A 16969-nucleotide genomic window follows, 5' to 3' on the forward strand; every position below is an offset into this window, starting at 1 on the left:
AAGAACTGGTGTTGAGATTGAGGGGCTGGCGTCAGCCAAGCTATGGTCACCTCTTTGCCACATGTAGCCCTAGTCTAGTCCCTACTCCCTCTGGGTATGGTTTCATTTGTGGAACAGTGGACAGTAGAGTGGGTTACCTGAGAAGTCCTCTGCTGCTCTGGGTGCCCAGTGAAATGAGTGATGGTTCAGTTCAAAAGGCCTCTTTCCCAGTGAATTTTGTGTACCATCATCGTCTCCCTACAACTCCCTCGTCCCCCGGCCATGCATGTACTTTGTGATCAGTTGTCTCAGGAACTGATTTCATGCCTTGTGGTGAGATATGAGGCAAGAGTATCTTGTCTTTGGGCCAGTCTCACCGTCTCTGCCTGCTGGCTAAGGGGTCTGACCTAGAAGATTCCTTGGGCCCCTTCTGGCCCTGAGCATCTGGGTATATCAGAGGTGTGTATAAGAATTGCCTGCCTAAAATGAAGAAGGATGATCTGCGAGGGGTCCACGGAGTGAGTTGGTGTTGAAGTGAAGTAGTGCTGGGCCACTAACCCACACTTTGTGTCTAGGTCTGGGACATCAAGAATTACTGCATATCTACTGAAGGGCGGTTTTCTCAACCCAGTGGAACAAACAAGTTCCAGTTCTTAATTCCTGAACCAATCCAGATCAACACCCCACACTACATCCCCTTGGAAAAGAAGGAGGTAGGAAGAGTACTGGATGGTTGCTTAAAAAGTCCCTTTGAGCTCCACTAATGAGCTGGGACCACAGTTTTCATACTGAGACTCTGAGTCTATCATGTTTCCTGTTCAAGATTGTCTGGTTGGAGTGGGAAAGTTAGTCAGAAGTCATTAACCAGTAAAACACAAGCATACACACACCAGATACACCCACATGCATACACATGCACATGTATACACACATACACACACACACATACCTTCCACAGGCTTTGATCTTTGCAGCGAGGGCCCTGGAGTCATGCATTCTTTTTAAAATTAATAAAAATATTTGTATATTTTCTTTAGGTAATACATTCACATAGTTCAAAAATCACTTAATATTTTCCTGATGACTAATGAAATTGAGAACCTTTTCATTAGTTCTTCAGGAAAATGCAAATTAGAGCCACAATTTGGTACCACTACACACCCACTAGAAGGACTAAAACTAAAAGGCAGGCAATATCAGTGTTGGCAAGGATACAGATCAACTGGGATTTCCACTGCTGATAGGAATGTAAACTGGTACAATCATACTGGGGAACTGTTTGGCATTGGCTACCAGAGCTGGACGTGCCTGCTCTGTAACCTAGCAATTCCAGTCCTAGGTTTATACCTAAGAAAAATCTATGCTCTGAGAAATAGGAATAAGAATGTTGATAGGTTTACTATTTGTAATAATTTCACATTTGAAACAACTCAATTGCCCATCACTGTAAATCAGAAGAATAAAGCATGGTATATATACTGAACAAAATAATACCTGGCATTGGAAATGAATGGTTTACAACTAAATGCTACAAAATGGGTAGTTTTTCAAACAATTTAAGTGAAAGAAGTCAGATATAAGAGAGTATATATTGTATGTTTCATTTATGTAAATTATAGAAGCAGACAAAACAAACCTATTAGAAATGATTATCTTCGTTGGGGGAGTGGAGTGGCTGAAAGGAGTCGTAAGAGGGACTTCTGAGAGGCTGACAATGCTCTGTCATTATCTGAATCTGAACGTACAGTCATGTTCCGTTTATAAAAAATTTATTCAGTAGTACATTTATGATGTGTACACTTTTCTATATGTATATTACACATCAGCGAAAATTTTAAAAATCAGGCGATGTAAAAAAGCTTACAGTGAGGGATCTTTGTCCTACTCTTGTTCTCCCCCCAAACAATTCTTGTTTCCTGAAAGAACCACTTCTATTGATTTTTGGTTACTTTTCCAGTATTTAGTTACGCAAACACATGTACAAAGTCATTTCCCCCTTATTTTTACATGAAAGTAGCAGGTCATACACAGTGGTACTCACCATGCTTTTCTTACTCCATAATATATCTTAGAGATCTTTGCATATCAGTACGTTATTTTTTTTGTAGTTGTGTAGTAAGCCATAGGATATATTATTGATATAAGTCCCTTTGAAGGAAAATTGAAGTCATTTTCAATCTTCAGTTAAAGAAAAGTGGATGATGAATATGTCATCTTACATGTGTGAAAAAAATGTCTGTAGGATAAATTTCTGGAAGTGGGATTGCTAGGTCAAAGAGTTCTGTTCATTCGCAATTTTGATAGCCACCTTGCAATCTTAGGTGCCTTATTGAATTTCTGCACAAATATATTATGTCTAGTCTAGTTTTAGTAAGAAGAGAATTTCACTGCATTAGCATATGTTGGAAATTGGTCACCCATGGATTCAGTATATGAAGAATTTATAATGTTAATACAATCATAATAACAAGGATCATTTATTTACTGCTTACTATGTTTCAGGGATTGTGTAAGTGCTTTTATGTATCCTTTCACTGAGTCTCTGTAATGACTCTGCGAAGGAGATGGTTTTTTTTTTTTCCAGATGAGGAAGATGAAACTGAAGAGCTCACATACATCCCCTCTGGGGATGTGTCTGAGTTCACATGACTGCCAGTGTTGGATCTGGGAGTAAACCTAAGTCTTTCTGGTTCCAGAATCTGTGCCTCTGACTATCTGCTTTTAGTTTTATAATGATATATTTTAAACAAATAGGGATTATGGTCTGTGTAACTAGAATTTCCTACATCATCAAATATTCTTAAAAAATCAGACTTTCTAATGATTAAATAATCTTTCACTTTATAGAGGTACAATCTTTCTTTTAACTTGTTACCTATTGTTGGACATTAGGACAGTTTTTAATTTTTCACTATCAAAAAATAATAGAAAATAGACAAATTCTTAGAAAGATATCAACTATCAAAACAGCTCAAGAAGAAATAGAAAATCTGATGAAATAGAAAATCTGAATGTAGCAATGAATTAGTTATAACATTTCTAACAAAGCCCAGATACAGATGGCTTTACTTGTGAATCCTACCAAATATTTAAAGAAGAATTAACACCAATCCTCTTTAATCTACTCTAAAATATCAAGGGAGGGGAGAGAAACACTTCCAAACTCATTCTACGAAGCCAGCATTACTTCGATACCAAAACCACAATATCCCTTATGAATATACATGTAAATATTCTCAACAAAATACTAGCAAGTTAAATCCAGCACAATATGAAAAAGATTGTATACTATGATCAAGTGTGACTTATCCTAGGAAGGAAAGCTTGGTTTAATGTTAAAAATCAACTAATGTAATATACTATATTAATTGAATAAAGAAAAGACACATGATCATCTCAATAGAGGCAGAAAAAGCATTTGATAAAATCCAGCACCCCTTTCTGATAAAAACACTCAATTAACAAAGAATAGAATGACATTTCTTCAACTTGATAAAGGATATCTATGAAAAACTCACAGCTAATATTATACTTAATGGTGAAAGATTAAATTCTTCCCTTCTAAGATCAGTAACAAGATGAGGATGCCTGCACTTGCCACTTCTACTAACATTATAATAAAGGACAATTAGGGAAGAAAATGAGATAAAAGGCATCCAGACTAGAAAGGAAAAAGGAAAACTATCTCTATTTTTAGATAACCCGATCTTGTACATAGAAAATTCTAAAGAATCCACTGAAAAACTATTTGAACTAACAAATGAGTTCAACAAAATTGCATGGACAGGATCAATATATAAAAATCAGTATATTTCTATACATTAGCAATGAACAATCTGAAAAAAAAATTAAGAAAACAATTTTATTTAGCATCAAAAAGAATAAAACATTTAGAAATAAATTTACAAAAGTAGTATAATACCTATACTCTGAAAACTACAAAACATTGTTGAAAGAAATGAAAGAAAATTTAAGTAAATGAAAACATATCCCACATGCCTGGATTGAAAGTTTTGACCTTGTTAATATAGCAGTATTTTCCAAACTGATTCAATGAAATCTATATCAAAATCCCAACTGCCTTTTTTTTCTCTTTCTGGCAGAAATTGACAAGCTGATCTTAAAATTCATATGGAAATGCAAGGGACTTAGAATAGTAAAAAAAATATATTATTGGAAGACTCATATTTTTCAATTTTAAAACTAACTACAAAGCTACAGTAAAGGTAGTGTAGTACTAGCATTAGGATAGACATATAGGTCAATGGAATAGAATTAAGAATGGAAAAATGAAACCTCACATTTCAGGCCAATTGATTTTCAACAAGGTTGCCAAGACAATCAAAGGCAGCCTTTTTAACCAAATGATGCTGGGAAAACTACAAAAGAATACACTCAAAAGAATAAACTTACAACACATAAAAATGTACTTTATGACATAAACAAAAAATAACTTTAAAGGATCATAGGCCAAATGTAAGAGCTAAAATTATAAAGTTCTTAAAAGCATAGGGAGAAATCTTCATGACTTTGGGTTAGGCAATGTTTCTTAGGTATGCAACCAAAAACAAGCAACAAAAGAAAAAAATAGATAAATTAAACTTCATCAAAATTAAAATTTTTTGTCTTGCAAAGTACACCATCAAGAAAGTGAAAAGGCATCCTATAGAATGGGAGATAATATTTGAAAATCATATATCTGATAAGAGACTAATATCCAGAATATATGAAGAACTCATAACTCAATGATAAAAAAGACAAATAGCTCAATTAAAAATGTACAAAGGATCCAAATAGATATTTCTTCAAAGATGATGTATATTTTTCATAAGTATATGAAAAGATGCTGAACATCATTAGCCATCAGGGAAATGCATATCAAAACTATAATGAGATCTCATTAAGATGGCTACAGTTAATACCAGGTGTTGATTAAGATGTGGGCAAATTACAACTCTCATACACTGTTGGTGAGAATGTAAAATAGTGCAGCCACTTAGGAAAACAGTTTGGCAATTTCTCAAAGAGTTAAACATAGAGTTACCATATGACCCAACAATCCCACTCCTAAATATTTACCCAAGAAAAATGAAATCTTATGTCCACATAAAGACTTCAAAAAATATAGCAATATGCAAATGCTTTCTATGATTTTACCAAAAGGGCCAGTGAGGGCCAGAGAAGTGCTGGAACTTACCTAAGGTCACCAGAAAGTTAATGAGAGAATGTGTCCAGAACTAGAACCCTGGCCCCTGGCCTAAGGTCCTTCCAGAGGGTTCTGCTTCCACCAGTCCTGGGTGCCCTCTGATGAGCCTGCATAATGGTTTTGCTTTAAGTAATTCTCCTGTACTCTCCCCTGTAGGTTGTGGCCGGACAGACCATTTCCCTGGCTCCTCCAACACTTCTGATTACCTGGAAGGGCCATTTGGATAGTGTGGTCGACATCCTGTATGTGGATAGCTTTCAGCTGGTGATCAGTGCTGGTCAGGACCGGGACGTTAAGGCTTGGAAACTCTCCGGTGATGCCATTGGTATGGGGCTCTGCCGAAGCTCAGCCATGCTTGGCTCTGTGTTGGAATATAAGCTGGCATAAACCTATGTCTTATGGGGTGGGGGTTTCAGGCCACAGCAGCTGTCTTTGTTCATATAGTATTGCAGGATGTGAGTCTATCCAATTGTCCATTTGGCAGTCTGTCCATTTATCTATCAACTATCTGTCCACTGATCTACCCACTCACCCAATGTTATTATTTGCCTTAGTATATTTTTTCAAATCATATATCTGATAAGGTATATTCCTTTCTCTTTTTAAAAATAAACCTAATTCTTGCATTATAACATATATAAAGAAAAATGCACAGGCCAAAAGGGTTCAATTTGGTGAATTTTCATGAAGTAAAGATATACCCATATAGTTACCATTATATCAAGAAACAGAACACTACCAGCCCTCAGGGCTCTCCTTATCCCCCCACCCAACCATCTCTACTTACCCCTCTCTAAAAGTAACCACTATCCTGATTTCTAAATCCAGAGATTAGGTTTGTCTGGTTTTGAACTTTGTCTAAATGGAACCATTTGATGGGTTCTCCTTTGTTACCTGGCTACTTTCTCTTAATGTTATTGTGTTTGTGCAATTCAGTCATTTGTTGAATGTAGTAATTTCTTTGTTCTTATTGCTGAATATATTTCATTGTTGATGTACCATAATTTATTCATCTGTGCTACTGTTGGTAGGTACTGGGGTTGTTTCTGGACATTTTTGCCTATTAAATATAATGCTGCTATGAACATTCTTACACAGATTTTTTTTGGTGAACAAATGTGTGTATTTCTGTTATATATATATAACAGAACAGAATAGAACATGAGAGTCATGGAACTGCTAAATATATATTGAGTCTCAGTAATTACTGCTGAATAGCCTTTCAGTGTGCTGGTAGAAGCTGCAGATTTGCTCTGTGGTTCGAATGTTCTGAATTGTAATCTGTCATATCATATGAGGTTGTTAAAAGTTGATTAAAAATTCATCTAATTTCTCCTCATCTCATCAATCCTGTGGAGGATTCATCCTCCTCCTCCTCCTCTGTCAAGACTGAAAGCAGCCACTGGTCTCTTTTCTCCTGTCAAAGGCTTATTACTCTCTAAATTAAGTTTGCTTAGGTTTCCTTGAATTTTCACCTCTCTTATGGGTTTACATTTTTTTTTAATTAGTTTAAATTTGTTTCTGTTCTAAAATGAAATTCCTCATTTTATAGTCTTTATTCTTAAATATTCTTGATTATTTATATTGAGCCTTATTTTTCATCCTGTCTGACAATCTTTGCCTTTTAATTGGATGTTTAGTCCATTTAAATATTAATGACATTACTTATATGATTTAAGTCTATTACATGATATTTGTTTTCTGTTTATCCCATCTGTTCTTTGTTCCTTTCTTCTTCTTTTTCTGTCTTCTTTTGGATTAATCAAGTATTTAAACAATTATCCTGTTTTATTTCTCTGTTAGTTTTTAATTGTATGTTTTATATTATTCTTTTAGTGGTTACCCTATAGATTATAATATTCACTCTTGACCTGATACCACTTCCTATCTTACATTTCCCTTCCCGCTGTTCATGCTATTGCTAGCAGATATTTTACTTCTACGTGTGTTATGACTTCCGAGGCATAGTTATTAATATTACTGTAAATAATTGATTTTATATTTACTCACACGTTTCCCATTTCTGATGCTCTTCATTCTTTCCTGAAGTGCTAGGGTTCTGTCTGCAATCATTTTTCTTTAATCCAAAGAACTTCGTTTATTATTTCTTATAGAGTTGATTTGCTAGCGATGCATTCTTTAAGCTTTTATTTTTCTGAAAACATTTCTATTTGGCCTTGAAAGGTTAAGACTATTTTACTGGACATAGACTTCTCAGCTGGCACTTTAGTTTCTTTCAGTACTTAAAAAAAGACCATTCCATTGTCTTCTGGCTTCTATATTTTCTCTTGAAAAGTCCATTTGTAAGTTGATACTTTGAAGGTAATTTTCCTTCTGACTGATTTTGGCTTTCAATTATGATATGCCAAAGTGTGGTTTTATTTGTATTCATCTGCTCGGAGTTCACTGATTTTTTTTTTTTTTTTCAATCTGTGGGTTGCTATCTTTCATCAGTTTTAAAAATTCTCAGATATTATCTCTTCGACATTGCTTTTGCCTATTCTCTTCCTCCTCTCATTGTGGGGTTCCAATTACATGTACTCTAGAACATTTGACTCCACCCCATAACTCTCATACTCTATTCTGTTCTTTCCATTTTTTCTTTAATCTCTACATTCCAGTTAGGATATTTTCTACTGACCTGCTTTCCAGTTTATTAATCCTGTCTTCTTCTATATGCAGCCTAATGTTAAATCCATCCAATTAATTCTTAATTTCCGATATTGTATTTTTTAGTTCTGGAATACCCATGTGGTCCTTTCCTGTAGATTCCAATTCACTTTTTGAAATTCTCCCTTTTTCTTCCATTTAAAAAATATTTTTCTTTATTTTATTTAACATTATTTACAATAGTTATTTTAAAGTGTTTATCTGCTAACTCCAATGTCTGAATTATCTGTGAGTCTGATTCTAATGCCTATTTTTTCTTTTGGATATATTTGGATTATTGGATATATTTTCCTGTCTTTTCACATGACAGATGCATAAAAAAACTTAAAAAAAAAAAGCAAATATAAAATCCAAAAACAAAAACAAAAAAATGTTAACATAATACTTATCTGGACTTTGTATAAAAGAACCATAGAGACTAAAGTTGATATGCTTTTCCTCCAGCACATTCGCTCTTTTCTGTGTATATGGCTGCTCATCTCAATGTAATCAAGAACTGAGCTAGGACTGGACTGCAGCTTTAGGTAGACTCAGTTTACTTCTGTCTTCAGTTGTCTCAAGGGTGAAGCCTGTTGTGTCTGTTATAGGCTTCTTCCTCTAGTGGGACTCTTTCTCCCAATAATCTCATTATGCCTTTCTAGCCCAACCCTTAGACCCTCAGCTCCCCTACTACTCAGCAAATGTCTGGTGGGAAAAAGAGTTATCTCTGTATTTGCAACTCCACTAGACTTAATCCATCATGCCAACCAGAATGGCTGTCAGAAGCTGTGTTGGTTTCTCTTCTTTCCAGTAGTTTTTTTTCTGTCTAAGCCGACCCTCATTCTCACTCAGCCTGTGTCCAGACTTGAAAATGCTCCCAGAGAAGAAGGCATCTCCCTTTCTGTAATTTTAGTTAATTTGGTTGTCTTTGATTCTTCAGCTCTCTAATGATTTTTAAAGATATGATTTTGTAACATGTCTGTTTTATTTTTCTTAATTTTAAAAAATTCTGCAGCAGGCAAATGGCATACTACTTACTGTACTCCTCCCAGAAGTGGGACTCATATTTCTCTATTCTCACTACCTACTTTCTACTCCGGGCTCATTCTTCCCCGGCCCCATCCCTAACCTCATGTCCGATGGACGCCTGATCATTTTGTGCCATTGCCATTTTATACGTGAGATTCTTGAAGCCCAAATGAGGATTACTCAGTCATTGCCATAGTACTCTCTCCATCTCAGCCTACATGTGGGGCAAGATGCTTTAGGCTTGCACTCCAAGTATATACTAAAGTTAATGTCTGATTCCTCCAGATATTTGTTGAGTAGCCAGCATAATGCCTGCCGTATGGTGGACATCATGAAGTGTGGGCCAAAGGTATGGGGTTGCTGGCTGACTTTTGAGGGTGGAAGGTAAGGGGCAGAGGGTTCAGAGGAGGAGGCTAGGCCAGTCCTTGTTACTGAGCTGGGTCTGGTTAAATCACAGGGACATTTGGCCTGAGTGTTTGGAAGAAGCTGCAGGATGCTGAGATGCTTGGTGATCATGAATTCAAAAAAGGCTTAAAGAAAGAGGATGACTCCACAGACGGTTCCCAGAAGGCCTATAAAGAGCTGCAGTGAGTCATCATAGCTCACTTGGTCTCCTCTGGCCTGAGGAGGGGGATGCCTCCCCAGGTCCTAAGCAGCCTCACCTGGGTTGGGTGATGCTGGGCACATTCAGGGGGCCCTGGAAGGCCAAAGGCTTGTGACTTGCAGGCAACATGACTCTACAGTCGGCAGTTGTGGTCTAAGAGCCTAAGGCTCTGTTCTAGCCCAGTTCAGCTGAAAGACTGAGCAGTACAAACCAGAGGAAAATATAAAAACCCAAGTCCTTAGATAGGACCCTGTCCCAGAGCCAGGTTCAGATTTGCCAGGGCTGGCTTCCCTGCAGGGACCATTTCTATGTGGCCAGAATGCCCAGGGCTCTGGTCCTGAACAGACACTATATCTTTTCTCTGAGCCATGAGGAAGGCAGACTGCTTGCTACTTATTTTTTCCTCTACAGGTTCCTCCTGCACCCATGTTTTACTCTTATTCCTGACCAAGTCTCAGATAATTTTGGGTCATTCAAAAAGTTATTTATTGAGGTCTTGCTGATTGCCGGGCTCTGTGCTAGGTTCTAGAGATTCAAAACACTCCAGACACCAGCCCTGCTTACTTGGTGAGATGAACAGCAAACTCCTGGCTACTTGGGGAGATAAATAGAAAACTCCTGGCTACTGTTCTATGTGATAAGTGATGGGACTATTAAGAACAGGGATGGCAGAAGACAATCACCTGATCGGATAGATCAAGCAAGGAAGGCTTCATAGGAGAAGAGATTTTAGAGTTGAGTTTTGACATGTCAGTAGGAGTTTGCCCAGCACCCACAGAGTCCTTACGGCTCCTATGCTCCTGTCAAGGCATACATCTTTATAACAAACAAGGGATCTCAAACAAGGGAGAGACAGGGTTTCCCTGGAGGGAGAGAATGTTTAAGTATTTCAGAAAGGAAAGTCCTGGGTAAGGTCAGGATGGGGTGTCAGGCCTCCAGGGAGGAGAACACAGGTTCATGGGAAGGGTCACAGGACTTGTTGGGGGCTAGTTTAACCTTGGCTTTACCGATGACGATGATGGGCCCTGGGCAGTTTGGCCTCAGTGGAGGGATGTGAAGGTTGGTGAGGATCAGGCCCAGTGGGGAGAAGCCCTCTTGAGGTTCCTGGGAGGGCTACCTTGTGGTGTGGAGGGCATCTTATGAAGGAAAACCCCTCACATCAGGGAGGAGCGGGATTTTGCTGAGGCCTTGGTGTACCAGAGGCGGGAGCAGGTGGCACTCATGGCTCTCCTGAAAGGGAAGGAGAACACGGAGGCTGAAGCTTGGGCCAAGCTGCAAAAGATAAGCCTGATGTCCCCATGGGCTGGAGAGCGCGCCCCAGAAGAAATTGAGAACAGCTGGTGCAAATGGGAGTCCAACGGAAAGCAGGTGAAGCTGGGTGACGGACACAGGCAGTTGAGGGGCCCCCAGCTCTCAGCCCTGAGCCTTCACTCTTGCCCCTGACTCCTGCAGGTGAGCAAAATTCTTGGATCAGCGTACAAGCCCAAGGAGCGGTCACGGAGTCCTGGACTCCTCTGGCCCACCAACGTGCAGTATGGCTGGATGAAGTTCCAGGTGCGGCTGGAGCTGGAGGCTCCATCAGTGGCACCCTCTTGTCCATGGGGTCCTCTGGTGGGGGTGAAGGGAACATTCGTCCTTTAATAGGATTCCGAGCCACAGTTCCAGAATGAAGCTGGTCCGGTTGGTTTGTCCCCCAAGGCTCTGGCTGAAGCCATGGACACAGGTCTTGTCCTTGAGGACAAACCTCATTGGATCTATGGGAGGAGGTTCTCTGTGGGCCTGGCACCCACTGACAGCCGTCAGAGCATTTCTCAGAGTCTGTGGTTATTCGTTTGGTAGTGTGTTTACTGCTTGTGTTTCTGTACAGTGGGGTTGCTCCTGAGCAGACACAGGTGTCATGGTGCCAGGCACACAGTCAGAGGCGGAGGGAATGGGAGGGGCTCTCCTTGGGGAGTGAAAGGAGCAAGGGCTTGAGAAAGACCCACTTTGAGCCCCATCCTGCCTCGGGCAGATCTCAGCCTCTCCCAGTCTTTCCCTCCTCATCTGCCACAGGGGCATTACCTAGCTCCTTGCCTCTGTGGTGAGGACTCAGAATAAGTGAGGTAACTCCTCTGTCCCAGGCTGGGGAGAAGTCGATGTGAAAAGGGACCAGTTGGCTTCCGTACCCTCCTCTGAAGATGGGCTCAAAGCACAGCTTGGCTAATGCTAATGGGAGATGTGAGAGCATGTTTGGGAGCACCTGAGCCCCACTCGGGGTCTAGCCTGAGACCTCATTCTAAGATGAGGACAGTCCAGGGCCAACCTCACGGGGTTGTTGCCAGCACCAAGACAGAGGCTGGGTAATGGGCCTAAGGCACAGTGGCTTGCAGGCCCACAGGCGGTGCTCATTAGTGACAACCATAGTACTCGAAAGACTTCTTTGGCATGGGAAGACCCCAGAGCTCATCTTTCTTGTGAACCTGCTCTTGGTCCTGGTGGCCTCCTTCCTGCCCTCACACTCCTCTGCTCTGTTCCCCACAGATCTCACCTCAAATCTACCAAAGCCTGCAATTCAATGAACTGGCGCCTGCCTACCAGCCTGATTTCAAGGTGCACAAGGTCCTAGACCAGAAGGGCTGGCTTACCAACCTGGTGACCCATGATAGCCGGAAGGACGTGGATCCTGACAGGGAGACCATGCTGGACACCATGGCCAGCATGCCCACTTCCACCATCTCCCCCTCCTCCTTGTTCTCCACGTCAGCCTCAGGCTCCAGGTTCCTGACCAGCGTGTCCACCTCCCCAAGGCTCCAGTCCTCCCTTTCCTTCCAGCGGCCCTGATCAGCCTCCACAGCCCAGTCTGCCCCCTCAGTCCTGTTCAGACGTCCAGGTACATCCTTCAGGGGTCAGCAATGCCCATGCCTTCGCCTCCTCCTTGGAGCAGGTCTTCAGCCCTCTGAAGGATGACCTTCTGTTCTCTGTGAAGAAGAGCTCCCAGCTCGGGTGCCCTCCATGGCAATGGCCCCAGATCCTTCTGTCTTCCAGCAGGGTGACCAGACCCATGGGGTCCTGTCTGTTCTTGACATATCCCTGCCAGGCCCAGAGAATATTGACTTTCCCCTGGCTGTCCTCACTCTGCCTGTTTGATGAACTTGATCTTTACCAGAGTTCTGGAGAATAAACATTCACAGATATTGGAGTCCACAGGCCATGAGGTTCAGCTGTGTCCCTCGCCCCCTTAGGTGCCCGGTTGTATTTCTGATCAGGTCATGTCCCCCTGGCAAAGCCCTGGATGGGTGCAGAAAGGACAGTCCCTCCTGCAGGACAGCTGGCGAAGCTATCTGGCTCGAGACAGGCCGGAGCCCAGAGCAGGGGCTTCTCAGGCCCCGTGGCGATGCGGTTGGGTCATGCCACTGGGATGTTGTGAAACTTGGTTCAGCCTCCCAGCAAGAGGAGACCAGCAGCCATCTGGAGGGGGTAGGGGCTGTTTTTCTCCTGCCCCTGCTGTGTGTCTGTCCTTCACCAGCATGGAACCCTGTGTTTACAACCTGTTCTGGCCCTCGTATAAGGGAGCCTCAGAAGTGTGGTGGGTGGCACCCCAGCCTGCCTCTGCCAGTATCTGGCTTTGGAGTTCTTCATCATCTGGGCTCATTGTCCTTCTCTGACTCAGAGGCACCCGTCCAGGCCTCTGCTAGGCCCCCAGCCCTCTTGGTAGCTCCACCTTCCATTCTGGGGCACGTGGAGACTCTGGACACATGATCTGTGGCCTACGGAGAGGCAGAGCAGCCACTGCTGCTGCACCATGGTGCCCACAGTGCCATGCTAGGTGGGGGCTTGCTGAAGTGGTGGGAGGTGGGCCGCAGGCCTGGTTTCTTGAGCGTTTCTCTAATTCCTGTGTTCCCACGGCCCCTCCCACCCAGCCCAAAGCTCAGCCCTGAGAGATAAAAGTGTGGCTTCTCACTTCTCTCTCCATTGCTTCTCCCTTTCACATTTCCCAGTCTGAAAGCACAGGCTTTCCTTTACCCTCTTGCAGAGAGTCTCCTATGTCACTGTACCTCCTCCCCAGGGCTACTGTATTGTCTCTGCAGTCGAGAATCTATGACCTGAGCTCTCCAAGGCTTGGTTCTTGGAGTAAGGAGTCAGGGGGCACCCAGGAGACGGGATTATTGAAGCCAAAATACATTTGCATGCTATACCCCCAAATCATCCACGTTCTAAGGCTCCCGTAACAACATACCACAAACCCGTGGCTTTAAATAATAGAGATGTATTGCCTCACAGGTCTAAAGGCCAGAAGGCCAGGTGTTGGCAGGGCCACACTCCCTCTGAAACCCAGAGCTGGAGGGAAGTGGGGCGAGGAGACATGGCATTTACCAGACCTCGGAAGATTTTCTTAAAGGCTTCTCTGCACAGCGCTGACCCAGAGGGAGATTCAGGGTGCCCTTTAGGCCCCGAGATCTTGACATGGCCAGGACATGCTAACCTCTGGGAGAGCCTCTGCCTGACTCTGGGACTCAGTGAGCCTTCTCTCAATGGACCCAGCTCTGTTACAACAACTTTTTACTGCATTTGCCCACATGTCTCAGTTTTGGCACGTTGTAGGCACTTAATTGTAGAGTCTGAATCCCACCTCCTACCCCAGCTGCAGCTAGCCATGGAGATTTTTCTCTGGCCACAGAGCTCGCAGGCGGTCCTTCCAGGTGGCAGGCAGGTGCCCAAAATGCAGAATCTCAGGCGCCAGGATAAAAGGTAGGGCTGAGCTTAGCTAATATGTGAGTGACTTCTGTCTCGCCTACTGCCCACACCCAGGCCCTCCTGACCCTCCCACCTGGGATACCGGGCAGATAACTCCTGAGCATCAGGGTCAGAAGGAGCTGAGAACCCTGGTGGGGAAGTGGAAGCCAATGTCACGCAGGAGTTGGGTGTGAGAGAGCAGGGAGGCCCTGCCTGTGGTGCCCCCACAGCGCCCTCCCCCTTCTCCCCAGGCCTAGGTGTCCACGGAGCCACCCCTGTCTCCTCTCTGCCTTTTCTCTGCTTTTTGCATCCATGGCCTTAATAAATGACGTATTTTAACTATTTTCTGATTCTGAAAGCAGCACAGGCTGAGTACAGAAAATCAGGAAAAGAAAGAAAAGCATAAAAGCCAATAAAAACCATCTGGATTCTATATCCCAGAGAATATTTTGGTGCATTTTCTCTTAGATTTTTTTTTCTGTCTTTATGTGCACTGTGTACATACCCATATACACACACACTCATACCCTCACATTCACGTACACTCACACTTACACTCATCGATTCCCTCATACACTCACACCCACACAACCTATAACCATGGCATTAAAGCTTCACAGGCAGCATCCTCATATGATATGCGAATGGCCAGTCGCTGCAATTACTTGTAGACCTCGCCCATGATGGCTGCCTTTAGCCCCTCCCCAGGTGACCTCTTCAGGTTCTGGGGCCATTGCCATGCTGCTCTTGAGAGGAGCAGGAAGGCACACGCCTGTTTGCCCCTTGCCCATGTACTGCTAACAATCAGAAAAGAGCAACCATTTATCTCCAGGGGAGCAGTTTTCCTGGGCCAGGCTGGGCTTGAGGGGTCATGACCCCACTGGCAGACTAAGGGTGTGTGCCCCTCCACCAAGAGCACGAGGGCACCGAGGGGATTGTGGGGACAGTCTTGTCCTCAGAGAGAAGGCATCATTGACCTTCCATGTTTCTGGCACCACTTACTGAGCACCTGCTATATGCCAAGCGCTGTCCTGGGCACTAGGGACATCAGAATCAGGAAGACCCAGCCCTTTCCCATTGGGGACACATCATTCTGTTATGTGGATGCATCTTCTCATCAGTTTATCTTATTGAGCATGAGCATTGGGCATCTAGGGGGAGGCAGGTGAAGCTCATGGGACAACGTGTAGACACAGTGGGGACCAGGAGAAGTGATCTGAGGTGGCTTTCCGGAGGAGAAAGCCTTTAAGCCCAGAGCCAGTCAGGATCTTTGTGTTGGCTGTCCACTCTTCCCCCAGATCAAAGGGCCCCTCCTTTATGCCCTGTTCAAACATCCCCCCAATGCCCGACACACCTGCTGTCTCTAAGCCCTGCCCTGCTTTAATCTCATCACAGCATTTCCTTGCATGTTTCCTTATCCCTGTGTCCTCTTCCCCCAGGGCAGAACAAGGTCTGTCTTGTTCATGGTTGCCATGCCTGGCACGGTGCTTAGCACACTGCAGGTGCTGGATAACTATTTGTCCAATAAATACTCGTGACTATTCAAAGTTTACCTCCACTGGGAGATCTTCTGAGGTTGATCTCACCTTGATTTTCCTCTCTGGGCTGTGTGTCCCTATTCACTGGCCTTAGCTGGATTTTGGAGTGTCCCTCCCCAGGGGAACTGCAGACTCTGTCTGTGACCCCCAAGCCTTTGGCAGAGATGCTGGGCAGGGGCAGTGGACCTGACTGGCTCTGGGCATCCGGGCTTTGTCCTGGATTCCATGCTGGTTGGGTCCTGAATAGGGTCTGGAAGAGAAGGGAGGTCTTGGATTGGCAAGTGGTGGGGAATAAGGGATGGTGTTAGTCAAAAAACACCGTAGGGGCAAAGGTTAAGGGGCGGAGCAATGAGGGGAACCTGGGAAGCAGGCTGGGGGTTGCCTTGCTCTGAGGGCCTGAATATCAAGTAGGGCCCTTCCAGGCAGCCAAGGGGCCCAAGAGGATGTGATGGCTAGCGGGTGTTCTGTGTGGCTGAGCTCCCGGAGGGGACAGCACCACCAGCGACTGTGCTTTGGGAGCAAGAGGCAGATCCAGAACAATAGGTCACCTGCCCCCCAGAACATGCATACACCCTCACGAGTTCATTGCTGGAGGCAGCCCAGCCTGTAGTCACAGGTGCTTTTGTGGTGAAGAGTGGTACCTGGGCTTTGTGAAGGCTGTTTCCAGATGAATGCCCCCAGGTCTTTTTTGGGGGTGGTTAAGGATGGGGTCTTCCAGCAGAGGGAACATCCAGGGAAGAAGCCCCAAGGTCGGAATGAACTGGCATTTTTAGAGAGCAGCAAAGAGGCCATTGTGGCTCACAGAAGTGACAGAGGGAGGGAGGAGCTGTGGGGGAGGCCCAGAGGTGCCAGTCACACAGGGCTTTTTTCTCTTGGGAATCCCTAGGGCATTTCAATAAAAAGTGCAACATAGTCTCACTGGTGTCTTGAAAAGCTTCCTTTGGCTGTCTTAGTGGGGATGGACTGTGGAGGCAGGAGTGGTCCTGGGAGATTCAGGGGTTGGGATAGGTGGGGGATAGGGGGTCGTGTGGCTAGGACCAGGAGGGTAGCAAATACTGATGCCAGGAGCTGGCTGTGGGAGTCTCTGAGGTGTGCAGGGGAGGAGCTCTGGGTTACTCTGGGCTTCTTTTCCTTAAAAACCTTCCCCCCTAGAGCTTCTTCTTTTTTTTTTTTAGGCGAGGCAACCCTTGGTTGACCTCACAGATTGCAAGGACCTTGTCAGTTTACAATCTCTTATTTTTTAATTTTTTA

The 16969-nt window shown here is 43.7% G+C and overlaps 1 protein-coding gene across 1 annotated transcript in view; it reads left to right on the plus strand.

Moving 5' to 3' along the window:
* EFCAB8 (EF-hand calcium binding domain 8) overlaps positions 1-12287 on the plus strand; it is a 53847-nt gene extending 41560 nt beyond the window's left edge. Inside the window, exons 22-27 of the mRNA XM_025039720.1 lie at positions 555-692; positions 5342-5510; positions 9321-9450; positions 10631-10835; positions 10920-11021; positions 11988-12287. Coding sequence (XP_024895488.1) covers positions 555-692; positions 5342-5510; positions 9321-9450; positions 10631-10835; positions 10920-11021; positions 11988-12287 — 1044 coding nt within the window. The remainder of the gene's footprint in view (positions 1-554; positions 693-5341; positions 5511-9320; positions 9451-10630; positions 10836-10919; positions 11022-11987) is intronic.
* Positions 12288-16969: the final 4682 nt, after the last annotated feature.

The sequence above is a fragment of the Pteropus alecto genome, unplaced genomic scaffold (genome assembly GCF_000325575.1).
Source record: "Pteropus alecto unplaced genomic scaffold, ASM32557v1 scaffold45, whole genome shotgun sequence".
NCBI classification, from domain to species: domain Eukaryota; kingdom Metazoa; phylum Chordata; class Mammalia; order Chiroptera; family Pteropodidae; genus Pteropus; species Pteropus alecto.